The sequence below is a fragment of the Xenopus laevis genome, chromosome 2S (assembly GCF_017654675.1).
Source record: "Xenopus laevis strain J_2021 chromosome 2S, Xenopus_laevis_v10.1, whole genome shotgun sequence".
In the NCBI taxonomy this organism is placed as follows: domain Eukaryota; kingdom Metazoa; phylum Chordata; class Amphibia; order Anura; family Pipidae; genus Xenopus; species Xenopus laevis.
In genome coordinates this window covers 168,516,576-168,532,969 of record NC_054374.1, presented here as the reverse complement: position 1 = coordinate 168,532,969, position 16,394 = coordinate 168,516,576, and the positions used below count along the sequence as shown (strand labels likewise).

At 42.6% G+C, this 16,394-nt stretch overlaps 1 protein-coding gene across 2 annotated transcripts in view; it reads right to left on the bottom strand.

The window, feature by feature from the left end:
- Positions 1–16,394, bottom strand: part of LOC100036895 (uncharacterized) — a 39,964-nt gene that overhangs the window by 551 nt on the left and 23,019 nt on the right. The window contains 3 exon segments of one of the 2 annotated variants that reach the window (NM_001097674.1): positions 245–986; positions 1,806–1,896; positions 3,243–3,400. In NM_001097674.1, the coding sequence (NP_001091143.1) occupies positions 245–986; positions 1,806–1,880 (817 nt within the window). In that variant the 5' untranslated portion in view covers positions 1,881–1,896; positions 3,243–3,400. 2 annotated transcript variants of the gene reach the window in all.

The window sequence follows — 16,394 nt, the reverse complement described above, 5'->3', positions numbered from 1 at the left end:
ACAATAGGGGCACATTAGCCACCAGCCAAATCCAAGTGAGTTGGTGCAAATGCAGGAGAAGATAACACAGGCCCTGCTAAACTGTAAGAAAATGTAGGAGATAAAATAATCACAAACCCAAACTCTCCATAAGAACCAGCGGTGGTGCCCCCAGGATTCAATAAAGGTGAAAGAGAACAAAGGATTTATGTAAATGTGGATGAAACATCCAAGTAGGAATAAGAAATGGAAATTGGAATCTTACCTCTGAGAAACACACAGTTGTGGTTACTATGAATTTGCACAGACTCAAGGGTCATCTTATTTTTATTATTGTTTGTACTGAAATCGATGACTTTGAATTTCTCAAAGGGCGGGATAAGCACTTCCTCCTCTGTACGGTAGAACGATAAATCCCTAATTCTGACCCCGTAGCAGGTAGTGATGGTAAAGACCGTGTCATCTCCAAACTTCAAAGCTACCTGTTCATCTATTGATGAAGATGTGAACTGGCCAAAACGGACTGATTCCCCTGGCTCAGCTGTGAATCTAATATTTACTCCTCTGTAGACTGAGTAACAAGTTGGTGATTCCACAGCATCGAGCAGCTGAAAGGCCCTGGTCAGATAATAATGTAGAGCCTTGAAATGGAAATGATTTAGATAGAAATCTCTGGATTTCCCAGCCTGGCGCACGGCCTCATTGAAGGGAGAGTAAATATTTGGCTTATGATTGGTGTAGACCAACGTTGATATTGCATACTCATCCTTAAATCCAATGGGAACCTTAGTGCTTCCCTTTCTCTTTTCCCATTCTTTATTGGCACAATCCCAGGCATCAGCAAAGTCCTTGTTTAAGAAAGACTCATTTTTGAAGAGTGTAGGAATCTCAGCCTCCATGGCCTCAGTGCACCCCATGTACTGATCATCATAGGAAGAGGGTGCCATGTCCAACACAGACTCCATTGACAGAAATGTGTCTCTCCTGGACATTCCAGTCCTGTCCCCCTGAACAGAGAGAAAATATAATCACCAGGCAGTTTATTTTGTCCATCTTCTCACCCAGGGAGCTTCAATGACATTATTGATCTAAAGCTCTTAATAAGGCTGTATATTGCTGCCCTTCTGTTTCTATAACTAGTACCTACTTGCTGTACCATGAGGTGTGCTCCACACTCTTCCCACACTCTCACCTTATATTCCATATTGTGCTCCACTTTCTGACCAACTCCAACCCTTCATCCCCTGGTGTGATCTGCACTCGGTTCCCTCACACCCTCCCTACTGACAGATCAAGGTTCATCCCAAAAACTGATCACATCTTCTAAAAACTCTATTGAAGAGATCCATATTACATTATATTGCGCCAGTCCCTCTGTGCACCTAAATCTGTTCCCTTCACTGATTCCTGACTCTACTGGAGTGAATTTAATAACTGCTGTAAAAGCTTTCCAAAAACAATTATCAGTAACACTGCATTCCCAAGAGATGGGGTAACCTTCCTAATAGAAGTGGATCAGTACCTACCTACCAGGGGCAGATCAGTACCTACCTCATAGGGCCGGATCAGTACCTACCTAATGGGGGTGGATCAGGACCTACCTCACAGGGGTGAATCAGTACCTACCTCCCAGAGGTGGATCAGTACCTACCTCCCAGGAATGGATCTTTACCTACCTCCTCAGGGTGGATCAGTGCCTACCTTACAGGGGTGGATCAGTACCTACCTCACAGGGGTGGATCAGTACCTACCTCACAGGGGTGGATCAGTACCTACCTCACAAGGGTGGATCAGTACCTACCTCACAGGGGTGGATCAGTACCTACCTCACAGGGGTGGATCAAGGTGGAGATGAGAGCGAGTGCCCAGGTGATGCTGATAGCAGGACTTCCAGTCCCCATCCTGATCAATATATTTCTATAATGACAAGGCAGTGAGGAGTCAGTTGTTTATAGTTCCAGCACCCAAACCCAGAAGCACCAATCCCTCCTCCCCAGAGGGGCCACTCACTATACACTCACATGTTATACAGAACATTTCAGGAGGAACAGAGCAATGAATCCTTTCCTGGAAGGGGCCCGGAGTGTTTAGAGCCCAGCAATGTCCCTCACTGACTCCCACTTACAATGAGTTGACTTTGTGCAACAGAGTTTGGGACAGTTACACTCACAGCATTTCTCTTCTAATAGATACTGTACCCCCGATCCAAGCCTTTCCCATAATCACAGGGTACAATTATATGCTTCATTTATTAATTACTGATGGGAATGTGATAAGGACCTTAGACTGTAAACTCACGGGGGCAGGGACTGATGAAGCTGTGATAGGGACCTTCGATTGTAAGTTCACTGGGCAGGGGCTTATGGGAATGTGATAGGGACCTTAGATTGTAAGCTCACTGGGACAAAGACTGATTGGAAATGTGATACAGACCTTAGACTGTAAGTTCACTGGGACAGAGACTGATTGGGAATGTGATACAGACCTTAGACTGTAAGATCACTGGGGTGTAAGCTCATTGATAAGAATGTGATAGGCACATGACATGGGTGTAAGTGGATACCTAGTGCAGATAGGGTTGATATTCTATCTCAGCCAGGTAAAGGTAGCAGTTGAGACTAGAGCTGCTTGTAGATGTAAAATGGACATAGTCCAGTATTTGGGGGTTGTGAAAGTGACTGAGAGGAAGCCTGAGAGAGAGAGAAACAAGGGGCCTTTGTGCCTGAGACAAAGAGACGAGGGGCTTGAGCAGCAGAGAGAAAGTGAGTGACAAGGGTCCCGTGACTGTGTCAGTATTTGGGAAAGTGCAGCAGTGACTGTGACTTGGAATCAGTCTGTGTGGCCCGTCTGATGAGAAGTTATATGGGACCTCTGAGTAACAGGGGCAAACCTTGAGTCTGGGACAGTCACAAAGATTAGGATTATCTCATGTTTTGTTTTTGATTGAATAAAGTCAAGGTAAAGTCTTCTTCGGAAAAGAAAACCTGTTTGCCAACCATTTAAAAAGTGAATCTTCTCAATATATATATATACGTATATATATATATATATATATATATATATATATATATATATATATATATCAATATCTGTATCTATTTATATATATAACGGTGCGGTGACCTCTTGATGCTCATAGACAGCACAGGTCCCTCACACACAGGTCATACACTCAGGATGAATTTAGGTTTCCCTGTTGTACAAGTGTTACACAAGCAATAAATAGTATAAATCACATAATACTCAGCCTTATTAATACTCACATTGATGGACAGAAGAAAGGTCTGAACCCGGGGGGCACCAGGAGACTGAGGAGAAGGCTGGAAGGAAACTACTACAGACCCATAGATGCCATCAGAAGAGCGTGTTAAACAATAGACCCAGTCATGAGGTGAGTTATATACTCTTGGTTAGAGGTGAGTTATATTCTCTTGGTTAGGGGTGAGTTATTTACTCTTGGTTAGAGGTGAGTTATATTCTCTTGGTTAGAGGTGAGTTATAAACTCTTGGTTAGGGGCGATGCCCTGCAGAGCCAATAAAATAGAAGCTCAATAGAAGATCAGTTACAGCTGCAGATACTTTTTTGGCCCTATAACTTCATTCAAAGCTTAACTACCATAAATATTCCTTTACAAGATAACCTGGATGAATTTATTGCTTCTGATAAACATTTCTGTTTGTGGGAAAAGCAGTTATACAGCGCAGAGCACACATGTGACTTATCATACAATCATTGTGTAGCCTTGTCATTTTATTTGTATCATTTCACCTGTTGCAAAGGAGCCTTGTGGCTAAACAGCAGTTAGTAGTCTGTTACTATTCCTCATGTAAGTCCTTCTTTGAGTGACCCAAAAGGAACCCATAGAGGACCAAGTCTACACAAAACTGTGCTGGTTTCCAATCCCTGACTAAACCCACAGGCCCGGGGGCAGGAGCAAGTGCACAACTTCTTGAAAGGTTAAAGTTTTTCTAATACTGAAGTAGAAAGTTTATAATTATAAATATACCCCAATAAGGATGCTGGGGTGAGATGGCTAACCCTGAGACCAAATAGAAGTATAAACATTGTTGGCTGCTCTCCTGGTCCAATGGTTAGGGCAAGCAGCCAATAACCAGGAGATCCATGGTAAAATGAAAATAAGGACCCCACATGTCCCGTTCCTCAAGGGGCTCTGGTCTAATCATTCAGATCGGAGCATCACCATGTTCATAGTAGTTAACAGTAGATGGTGGATTACAGTTCTGCTCCCTCAACTGATCAGATGTTCCTGCAACATAAGGGAAGTCTCAGCTGAGGGCTCAGTCTGCCTGAACTAATGGGGAAACAGTAAGTGGGGGAATCAAATGCCATTGTGAAATTACTTTACAATAAGCAGGAGGGAACCATTAGGAAATAGCAAAACCATGAACATTGTTTTTCCATTGCTCAGTCAGTACAGGTTAATTCTACAAAAAGTTCACCTTCATTTTCTTACTAAACATCAATTATTGGCGGTAGCTGTTCAGTATTATTCATTCACACTCTGGAACAATAAACACACAATAGGGAGAAGAAACTAAAGTCACAGCTGTGGGCACAATTGACATAAGAACCTGCAGTCAGTTAGGAGGAAAGTAGAAACCTGGGTAATTAAAAGAGGGAAACACTCGCAGCACCTTTTTGCCTCCAGTTAATAAAACTTATGACAAGTATCAGCCCCAAGTCCCTCCAATGGAAACTGGATTATGCAGCTTTTGTACAGTAGATCGTGGGGAATGTAAAAACCTCTCAGATGCTTAAACCAATCTGCTTCACTAGAGAAAATTCCTGACTCTTTACAGGCGATGAAATTTGCTTCCAGCATCAACGTGCCTCCATTAATCAGAGCTCACTATCTGTCTCCATCAGTCTGAGAAAGAGTCAAACACTGGAATTAACCCTAGGGCTCAGGGAGCTGAGTATATTCCTGGCGGGATCTGGAACAAAGAGACTTGTGGTCAGTTCTAGAAACTTTTATTGACCATGAGCAATGACATCCTTGGTCCACTCATTACTGTCCACTATGGGTTAGAGCCCCACATAGCTGGGCCTTTGCCTGTACATTTCTCTGTACTTATCTGTCCCACATGAACAGAAGGAAGATGGAAACTGCTGGGGAAAGTAGTGGAACAGGCTTTGAGTTCCATTCCACCATTATATCCAGGCCCTGATTTTCTTTATTCTGCGCCCCTAGGCTGCCAGGTCCTAGTGCCCACCTAGCACAGAAATAAAGCTAGTGATCGGTCTAACCCAAGCTGTGGTGTTGCCCAGCTCCTAGAAGCAACCTTGTGCCAGCTCTCAGTCTAACCCACAATCTGGAGTTGACCAGCTGCTATAAACAATAAAAAGCCAATATTTGTACACAAAAAAAGAAAGCGAAAAATTGCCTTCAAAAATAATTATTACAAAAAATGAGGCCAAAATATGTCAGCTCATGTGCCACGCCAAGCATTCCGAGCTAAGGGTAAGTGCACTCTTAGGGGCAAATTTACCTAGGGTCGAATATCGAGGGTTAATTAACCCTCAATATTCGCCTGCCGAATTGAAATCCTTTGACTTCGAATATCGAAGTCGAAGGATTTAGCGCAATTCGTTCGATCGAACGATCGAAGGAATAATCGTTCAATCGAACGATTAAATCCTTCGAATCGAACAATTCAAAGGATTTTAATCCATCGATCGAAGGATTTTCCTTCGATCAGAAAATTGTTAGCAAGCCTATGGGGACCTTCCCCATAGACTAACATTGCACCTAGGTAGGTTTTAGGTGGCGAACTAGGGGGTTGAAGTATTTTTAAAGAGACAGTACTTCGACTATCGAATAGTCGAATAGTTAAACGATTTTTAGTTCGAAACGTTCGAATCGAAGTGGAAGGTCGAAGGTCGAAGTAGCCAATTCGATGGTCGAAGTAGCCAAAAAAAACATTTGAAATTCAACGTTTTTTTCCTCTATTTTCCTCTATTCCTTCACTCGAGCTTAGTGAATGGGCCCCTTGGTCTTACTAGTCAGTCACATTGGTCACCGGGGGACTTGATTTTATTTGCACCACATACTCAGAGTGCTAATAGATAGTGTACGACTTACGTACAATGAGGGGCCTTGACGTGGCACGTGAGCTTACATATTCTGGCCAAAGTAGTGTGGTACTAACACTGCTCATTTTTTTGCAGTAATAATTTTTAAAGGCAAAATGTGCGCTGGGAATTTTTATTTTCCCTAGTGCCCACCTGCACATCGACCCTGTCATTTCGATTTATTATTATAAATACACACACATAAAGTTTGATGGATATATCTGGTCTGATTTCATGGCCTTTCATTATAAAATACATTTTATGATGCTTTAAAATTGTTCATTATCCCTCCCTTGTTCTTTTTTTTTTTTTTTTTTTTGAGGTAAATGCAATAACATTTGGTAAGTCAAATATCCATAAAACGGATCATAAAAAAAGGACAGTTGTAAAATAAAAGTTCTTATCATTAGAGATTTAAGATAAAATGAAACCAAACACAATTCCACTTTCGCTTTCTGTCTAATGGCTAAAACTATATGGGGGGATGTAATTAAAGGGGGGTACCAGGAAAATTATTTGCAATGTCAAAATGTTTGTCTTTGTGCGAGTTTCATGTTAACCCAGAAACTGGGAAAAAAATATATCAAACCAGACTAATGAAGAATATTACATTACAAATTTTTTTATTTGTATTTTTGTCGAATGTTTTTTTTCCAGGGATTGGGTAACACCTCACTGAAATGTTGTAAGTGGTGTGAATTGGTGTCAGACCATTAACTCGTGAAATAAACACACTTTTTGTTTGCAAGTGGATAAAAGTAGTGATGGGCGAATTTATTCGCCAGGCGCGAATTTGCGGCGAATTTGCGCGATTCGCCGCCAGCGAATAAATTTGCAAAGCGCCTGCGTAAATTCACGTCAAAAACGGGCGCCTGCATCACAAAAAACGGCGCTGGCGTCAAAAACGAGAATTTTTTTTTGCCGATTTGTAAATTCACAAATTCACCCATCACTTGATAAAAGCATTTTTATTGTTTCATTGGACACTGGAAGGAAGGTTAATCCACCCGCACTCCACTATATGTGGTGCCTGCACAATAAGTTGCTTGAGCTCCTCAATGGAGCAGTTGGAGGACAGAATAATTGTCTAATACATTTCAGAGGTTTCAAGAAAGCACTTGTTTGCCAGCTGCAGGCTCTGCTTGTTTGCCCAGGAGAACATGGAAAGATGATCAAATCTGATAATAAGTTCTAAGCTTTTTGAAGAAGTGGAGTCTTCTCAATGGACTCAAATTCCTTTGGACAAGTGGCTGCTAGACACCATGTCAATAGGGTACTACCTGGTATTTCAGGGGTGTCCTTGACAATATAAATTTGTGATTTCTTCAGGTGAGAAGAAGCAGTTGCTGTCCCAAGTCAAATCTTGAATCCGTTGGAAGAAAGGAAGGTTATCACAAGACTACCAAAATAAATATGGGGGCTATTTACGTCTTTTAATGAAGAAGAAGAAAAGCATTATCTTTTCCAGGACTGGAACATGGCAATGGGTATGATGTGAATTTCTGTTTCTAGACAGTTAGGGGCAGATTTACTTAGGGTCAAATATCGAGGGTTAATTATTCGATTTAAAGGAATAATCATTCGATCGAATGATTAAATCGTTCGAATTGAACGATTCGAAGGATTTCAATCCATCGATCGAACGAAATTCCTTCGATCAAAAAAAGCTTAGAAAGCCTATGGGGACCTTCCCCATAGGCTAACATTGAGGTTCGGTAGGTTTTACTTGGCGAAGTAGCACTTCAACTATTGAATGGTCGAATGTCTCGAATAGTCGAACGATTTTTAGTTCGAATTGTTCGATTCAAAGTCGTAGTCGAAGGTTGAAGTAGCCAAAAAAAAAAAGTTTTTTTTATTCTATTCCTTCACTCGAACTAAGTAAATGTGCCCCCAACTGTTACAAATGTGTTTTCTTCTACGTCCCTCCATGTCAGTACACATGGGCATTGCCCCTCCCAGACCTGGAGGTAGGACATATAACACAGCCAATCAAAATGAATCATGACCTATAAGACCACCTGACTTCCTCCTCACCACAGTTATTTTTTGTCCTACTGGACAGGGAGGTAGGATCTCCCTCCTCACTTTTTATTTTTTGTTGAATTTTGAGAGAAATCAAACAGTTTTTGTTTTTTGTTTTTCTTTTGTATTTTCTTTTTGTTTATTTATTTATTTTTTACACAGAGGGATGATTCCCAGGTAATGGAGAAGATTTTACCTGATGCCTCAAGACGCATAATCTGTAAATTATCGCTTATTGGGAAGAAATGCAGGTGTGGGCATAGCCATGGTACTAGCCCTGTGCTAAAATAGCCCCCCTGCTATATGCCCAGCGAGGCACAAGATTCAATCTAGTGCTTTTTGGGAAGAGACACAGTTGTGGGCTTTCCACATTATTACCTGTGAGCCTTTTGTTTTTTCTTCTATATTTTTATTTATTTATTTATTTTTGCTTATTTTTTACCTCTGTGTGGACACAGAGGGATGATTCCCAGGTAATGGAGAAGAATTTACCTGATGCCTCAAGACGCATAATCTGTAAATTATCGCTTATTGGGAAGAAGTGCAGGTGTGGGCATACCCATGGTCCTAGCCCTGTGCTAAAATAGCCCCCCTGCTATATGCCCAGCGAGGCACAAGATTCAATCTAGTGCTTTTTGGGAACAGACACAGCTGTGGGCTTCCCACATTGTTACCTGTGAGCTTTTTGGACTCCCCTTTTCTTTTGAGTATGTGAGACTTTACAGAACTCTACAGAACTTCTGCAAAAGGGCCGTGGGTATGCATATGGGCTAGTTATAACAGCCTGAAGCTGGTGAGTATGATTCTTCATTATCTACTGTGTGTAGTGCACTGGGAAGTCTGCAGGCTAATTAGCTAATTATGTCCCTCAGCCGAGAGCTATTGGGGCTTTGGCTGGAGTTTCCATCCAGCTAATTAGCCACTCTGATAAGGTGCAGGTGTGCCTTCGCCCCGTTGCTATTGCTGTTTAATATTTTAAGCCTTGTATGGGTGAACCTGCAGACACAGAAGTTATATTGACTCATGTTACTAAGGCACCTCCAGGAAGGGCTAGAGATTGCACTGATCAAGCAATATGGCACCTCCTTCCTTCTTATGAGTCTGCTCTTAACAAGCAGTGTTCCACCTGGATATTCCTGCTGACAAGCCTGAGCTATCTGGTAAGGTGCCTGTGTTCCCCTGACTTCTTGTATTATCTGAAGTCTTATGTTGTGAGCTGGCGTCCTCTGTGCAAAATACAGTATTGGCTCTTGCTACACTTTAAGTACTGGCTGGTGAATCCCTCTGCCTAAGCAGTGTGGTACCTGAATCCAGAGATTTTGATTTCTCAGTATCCATTGTGTATTTGAAACATTTCACTGGGAAGTCTGCATGTTAATAAGCTTAATATGTCCCTCAGCTGAAAGCTATCAGGGCTTTGGCTGGAATTTCCATCAAGCTAACTAGTCACTATCTGGTAAGGTGCAGGTGTTCCTTTGGCCCCTTTGCTATTGCTGTTTAATATTTTAAGTTTTGTATGGGTGAACCTTCATCCTCTTGGCTGACAGTGGTTATATTGGCTCATGTGCTCAAGCAGTATGGCACCTCCTTCCTTTCTTATGAGTCTGCTCTTAACAAGCAGTGTTCCACTGGACTGGATATTCCTGCTGACAAGTCTGAGCTATCTGGTAAGCTGCCTGTGTTCCTTCTTATATTATATGAAGTTGTGAGCTGGAGTCCTCTGTGCAAAATGCAGTTACACAAGGTACTAAGTCTGCATGTTAATAAGCTAATTATGTCCCTCAGCTGAAAGCTATCCGGGTTCTAGCTGAAGTTTCCAACCTGCGGACTTTTCATTGCTATCAGGTAATGTGCAGATACTCCTTAGTTTGCTACTGTTGTTTCTATTGTCCTCTTTGCAGACACAGAGGTTATATTTGCCTTTTATTACACTGGGTGCTTGCACGGTTTCTGGAGGCTTGCACTGCTGAAGCAGTATGGTAGCCCCTTCCTTCCTTACATTGAGTCTGCTCAGTGCTATAACCTGATATCATTGGACCCCACAGCAAATTCATTTTAGGGCCCCTAACATATCCAGAGGTTGTGCTTTTTTACCAATACGTATTGAAATTGCTCTTTATTTGGGTCTCATGGGTCCCTATACCTTTTGGGCCCACCTGCAGCCGCAGGGTCTGCTTCCTCTTTAGTTACGCCCCTGAGTCTGCTCCTTAGAAGCAGTCTGACACCAAGGATCTGTCTGGATTATTCCTACTGTCTAGCGCATATTATCTGGTTAGGTGCCTGTATTCCTCTGACTTCTTGTATAGTTGTCATCTGAGGTGTTAGGTTGTGAGCCCGAGTTCTCTGCGCAGACACAGTAGGTAAGTGTGATCTTATTACACCTGGTATTTCCAGGACCGGCTAGGGGTTTGTTCTGCTGTAGCAGCATTGTGCCCCATTTTTTCCTATGATGTTTCCACACTTAACAGGCAGTGTTCCAAGTTATATGGTGTCTTTTTGTGTGATGTAGGCCTTCTCTTAGATATTCTATTCCCATCTGGTGGCTTTTGTTGGAAGCTCAGTTGTAGTTATACTACATCTACTGAGTTTTTGTGACTGTAGGTTTCCCTTCTTTAATTGTTGGTAGATTAAAGGGCACTTTCTGTTATGTCTATTGGCACCTTAACATGCTTGAAGCCAGCTTGTAGTCTATGGCCCTTTGGGTGGCCTCGGGCATCTCGCCAGGAAGCTGGGTTTGTGTGGCCTCTGGCTTTCATTATGGCCCTTGGCTTGGGTTAGAGCCCTTGTTTTGGTCCATGGCTTTTTACCATGGTCCTCGGCTCCTGGCCTTTTACAAGGGCCCTTGTTCTGCTGGCCTGTTGCATGAGCCTTTGGCTCATGTGGTCTTTTACCCTTGGCACATTTGTTTGGTTGTCCTTTTACCTGGGTTATTATGGCTGCGGGCCTGTTTTCATGGCCCTTAACTTAGGTGCTTGCTTGCCTTTTACCAGGGTTCTTGGGCTGTTGGCCTTTTCTGTGGCCCCTGGCTAAGGTGGCCGCTAGTTTTTATTATAGTCCTTGTGGGCTTGTGGCTGCCAGTCTTGGCTGTGACCTATGGTGCATAGGTCGCCAGGCTGTGCCTGCTGATAGGCATGGTTACTATTCTTGCTGTGGCCCTTGGTGGGCATGTCTGTTTGCCTTGCGGCAATCCTTGGCAGGACAACAGCCATCGGTTTTGTCTTGTCTGCAATCCTTGCAGGCATGGTTCTGGTTACACCAGCAGTAGGCATGATTGACTATTTGGTTGGATCTAGCATGGGTTGTACCATCAGCTGGTGTTTGCTCTGAGTTTCACAGCCCATAGCTAATTTTGTTGCTGATTGGTATTCAGCAGCTGTGGTTGGTCATATGTTGTTGGCTTACAGCTAACCTTTTCTTCTGCCTTTCATGCATTGTTTTTGGTCTTGTATGCCACTGCTTATTATCAATAAGGCTGGCTTGTGGACCAGGGTTTTGCAAGTTCAACAACTGACGTGCTCCGTTGTTTCATGTATGGAAATTGACTTTTGTGTCAGGTGCCAGTGCAGTTGGTTACCTTGTCCCTAAGGGTGGCATTCACAATAGCTGGCTTATTTACTATTGCTTGTGTATTCGAATTCCACTCTGGTTTTTTTGCAAACACTTCAGCTGACGGGCATCTTGGCCTGCTAGTGTGACAATGGCCTTGCACATCTATGTTGGAATACATAATAGCTGGCTGGTCCACCACTGGTTGCATGTATGGTGGCTGGCTCTCTGCCAGTGGATTGTGCATCATTGCTGGTTGGTACCAGTTTTTGTAGGCTATAAGCTTCTGGCATGCCTGATTTTGGATTGTGATCCCAGCTGTTGGCTGGTTCAGTAGCTTCTATGTATGGTCACAGGTTTGGTTCAGTTTTTGCATAAACTGTATCAATGTGCAGCTTGAGCTGTAGTGGCCTCGGCTTTTGTGGGTGTTTTCTAGAACTGTAATTGGCTTGGGTCCCATTGCTTGCTTATGTAGCAGTTGGCTGGGGCAACAGCATTGCTTACTGGTAGATGGCTTTAAGTCACATTGGTTGGTTCAGCAGCTTATCCTTGTGCTGTTGTATACCCAGTTTAGATTTGGTGGTTGTTGGAGCTACTGGGCTGTACCAGCTTGGCTCTACAATGGTTACAATGATATGCTGATTTATGATAACCCAGAGTTGGTGTTCATTTAGTTAAGTCTTCATTAGGTATTATTAGCATGGAGTTAGTGGATCTTGGACTGATCTCTGGTGTAGAGGTGACTCCGGTCAGCACTGGTTTGAGCTGCTTCCATTAAGATGCAGGACCAGGCTAATGTGGGCCAAGTCTTTTTAGGGCCACTTGCTATTGCTGAGGATTGTGTATTTCACCAGCACTGGTGATAGATGCATTCAAGTTGTGTTTAGTTTCTGATCTGATTGATTTCCTGGTGGTTTCTAGGGTGTTTTAGTTCTGAGATGGCTATTGCCATCATTCTGGTTTTGTCCTAGGGCACTTTTTTGTTTTAACAGTTGCAGGATTTTTGTTCTTCCCCAGGTGGGGTTTTGTCAGATAACCATATTGCAGGTATCCCTCTAGTCACTGAGGGAACCTTTTTAAACAGAATATGTTTATTCTTAATCTGCAATGCTTGATCCTCAAGTACCGGTCTCTGTAATTTTGTGGTTAATTGTGTAGCTCTTGTTAATCGTTTACCATGTCCTAGGACATGTTGTTCTTGTGCCTTTTATCTACCCTTTTCAGGAGATATACATTTATCAGCTCCCCTGTTGGATGGATGTGATGCTGGCCTTTTCTCAGGGCCTCCTTAGCATCAGTTTGGTTTTTGCATTATGTTGGTTATTCCCACCCCTTGTTTTCGGTGCATGGCTTGGTAGATCCCATGTGTACTGACATGGAGGGACGTAGAAGAAATAGAGAATTTTACTTACCTACTTGACGTAAATTCCTTTTCTTCTAGTCCCGACATGTCAGTACAGGGTTTCCCATCCCAATTATTTATTTTGGTTACTGTACTGCTATGGCAAAAGTATAACTGTGGTGAGGAGGAAGTCATGTGATCTTATAGGTCATGATTCATTTTTGATGACAAACCACAACATTTTTGGACTAATGGATGAAACTCAGAGCAGATCCGGATATTAATGGAACATCTGCCATTGGCTTCTACATGAACTCGGCAGGTCTGAGTTGGAGTACTTTTTTATTTGGACATTTGACAGCCTGAGGGTTTGATAAATCATGAAAAAGTCAAGTTTTTTATGTTTTTTCTGATTTTTGGCATCAAAATGGACTCTGCTAAAAAATATTGTACCTTAATAAATAACCCCCTTAATGTTGTATTGCTCGTGTGCTAGGCAAATCAAGAGAAAATGTGTTCTGTCCGTATGTCTGTACGTCTGTTTGCCTCTAAAAAAGCTGTTAATCAAACTACTAAATAATTACAGGTGATTAGAGATTGTAAAGATTTCAGACATTCCTTAGCAGTAGATTCCATAGGATGAGATTTTTTTTGTTCTTAACGTGTTTTTTTTCCTTTATTTTCTTTTCTTTATTTTTTCTTTTTTTTTACCTATTTTATTTTCATCTTATAACTATTGGCAGGCCTGGCTGAGCTGCAGAATTGCAGGCAAAGGGTTAAAAGGGAACTGAAAGTAAAACTTGAAAAAGTTAATGGATCCAAATAACCCAACAAAGAATCCCGCCACATTGGCACAAACATACAATTAAATATTATCTTTTATGTTTTTTAACCTTGAACCTCATTTTATGGTGTTTTATGTGTTATTTGAGTGGGAGCAGATAATACAGATTGTCTCTATAACAGAAAAGTGTAAATCAAAGGCACAGCTCTGTCCTTCCATTGGCCATTGCTACATGAATAGAACAAACAGGGAGTCATAATAAATACAAATAAGTACAAAGTACAATTAGAGATAAAATCTACAAACAAGAAAGAGTAAGAGCTTAAGTGTCAAGGAGACAAAAGGATTTAGATGTGACCCATTGGTTTCATAGGAGCCAGGGGGAAAGATTTGGGAATGAAAATGTTAGTGTTTTAATAGGGGATCATCCACTGCTCTGCATTGTTCGGGGTTCACAAACATTGTAGCCTAGTAGATTTAGACATCAAGTGCCACCCCAATTCTGCCTGACTGCCAGTTCATTTAGATATTCGGAGCCGTAATTGCTGCCTTTGTGCTCTGTCGCTCCTTGCAAATAGTGGTCCCAATGAATAAAACATATTCACAAGCCAAGTAATCTTTTATACTCCATATAAATCTTATTGGGGTTCTATGTCACAAGCTGGAGAGCCCACATTGTTTCCCAGAGTTCATTAATATAATAAGCAAAAGTTTCAGTGCTGTTTGCCATCCCTGCCCAATGGCTTTTTGGATATTTGGAGTGAGAATGATGGTATTAAATAGGTGAGTTAAATAGGTGAACCCAAAACAGAGGAGTCTCCCCCTCCCCCTCAACTAGAGCCGCAATATACACTTGAGGTTGTGCGGAACTCATTTTTTGTGTTCATTTAACGTATAACTCTTGACAATTGAAGCATTACTTAACAACAGTTTTTCAGGGAGAGACGGCCTGTGTCCCCCAATGTAGGCGAAGAGAAAAAGATTTTACAGTGAGTACAAAAATCTTGCGTTCTCTTGCTTAGATTGGGGAACACAAGCACCATGGGGAAGTCCCGAAGCAACCCCAGAGGGTGGGACAAACACCCCAATTTCTTGATGCTTATGTTATAACAGTCTATAGCACCTTCCTCCCGACGCTGGCTCTAGCTGTTGCCTGTATGTAGAAACGTGTGAAGGTCTGAATGGAAGCCCAGATGGATGCTCGGTATACCTGGTCTGCTGATGCCTGAATGCCCAGGTAGTACTCAATGAGCGTGTAGGGTGAGCTCTGACCTTGAAGGGAACTGTGTAGGTTCTGATAATGGTAGCTCAAATCCACCTTGCTACTGTTGTCTTCGAGGCTCATAGACCCTTTCATTAACCTCCTGGAAGGATGAAGAGCGAGTCCACTCTTCTTATCTTTTGTGGCCGACAAGTAGTCTTTGATTGCTCGAACCACATCTAGCTTGGTCAGCTTCGCTTCCAAGGCGCTCTTTGGATTTGGACAGAATGAAGGGACCACCAAGTCTTGGTTTAGATGGAATTCCGTTACTACCTTCAGTAGGAAATCTGGTGTTGGCCTTAAGACTACCTTGTCTTGATGTAGGATGGTGAATGGAGATTTGCACAAGAGAGAGCTGCAAGTTCGAAAACATTCCTTGCAGATGGGATTGCTAGCAGAAAGGCTACCTTTTCTGTAAATGTAGGTAATGGGATGGCGTCCAGTGGCTCGTAAGGATCCTCTTGTAGGACTGAAAGTACTAAATTTAGGCCCCACGGTGGAACTGAATACTTATAGGGAGGTGCCAACCTGGTTGCTCCCTGCAAAAAAGTTGTTATATTCTTGCTCTCTGCAAACCTCTTCTGGAAAAGGATTGACGGAGCAGAGATTTGAGTACTTACGGAGAGACCCTTGGAGAGGCCGTCCTGAAGGAAGGATATGATCTCTCTTTCTCCTGCCTTACTTGGATTCCTTTGCTTGGACTCACACCAACCTATGAACATCTTCCAAACTCTGTGTTATTTTTAGGCCGATACTGGCTTTCTTGCTCGCAGCATGGTGGGTATGGCCTCTGTAGGAGCCCCTGAGGCTTGAAGTACTAAGGCTTCAAGAGCCACGGCATTAAAGCCCACCAATGTGAATTCGGGTGGACAATCGACCCTTGTGTTAGCAAATCTGACCTCTGTGGTAAGTGAAGGGGCGACCCCATTGCCATGTCGATGATGTCTGCTAGCGATGTTCTTCATGTCCAGTAAGGGGCTACTAAGATGGTTGGAGTTCCCTCTCTTTTTATCTTTTTTATTACTCTTGGGAGTAGAGCCAGCGAGGGAAACACGTATGCCAGTCTGAATTTCCACAGGATCACCAGAGCGTCTACTGCATAAGCTTGAGGGTCGACACACCTTTCCACAAATCTTGGAACCTTGTGATTGTATCATGACACCATGAGGTCCACCTCTGGAAACCCCCATCTTGCTACTATCAGATGATGGGGTCTTTACTATCAGGTTGTCTAAATAAATGCTGCTGCCATTTACCTTCGTGAAGACATGCGGTGCTGACGAAAGACCAAAGGGGAGAGCTACAAATTGCCAGTGTCTGTTGGCTATGCATATTCTCAGGAATCTGTGGTGATTGGGATATGAAG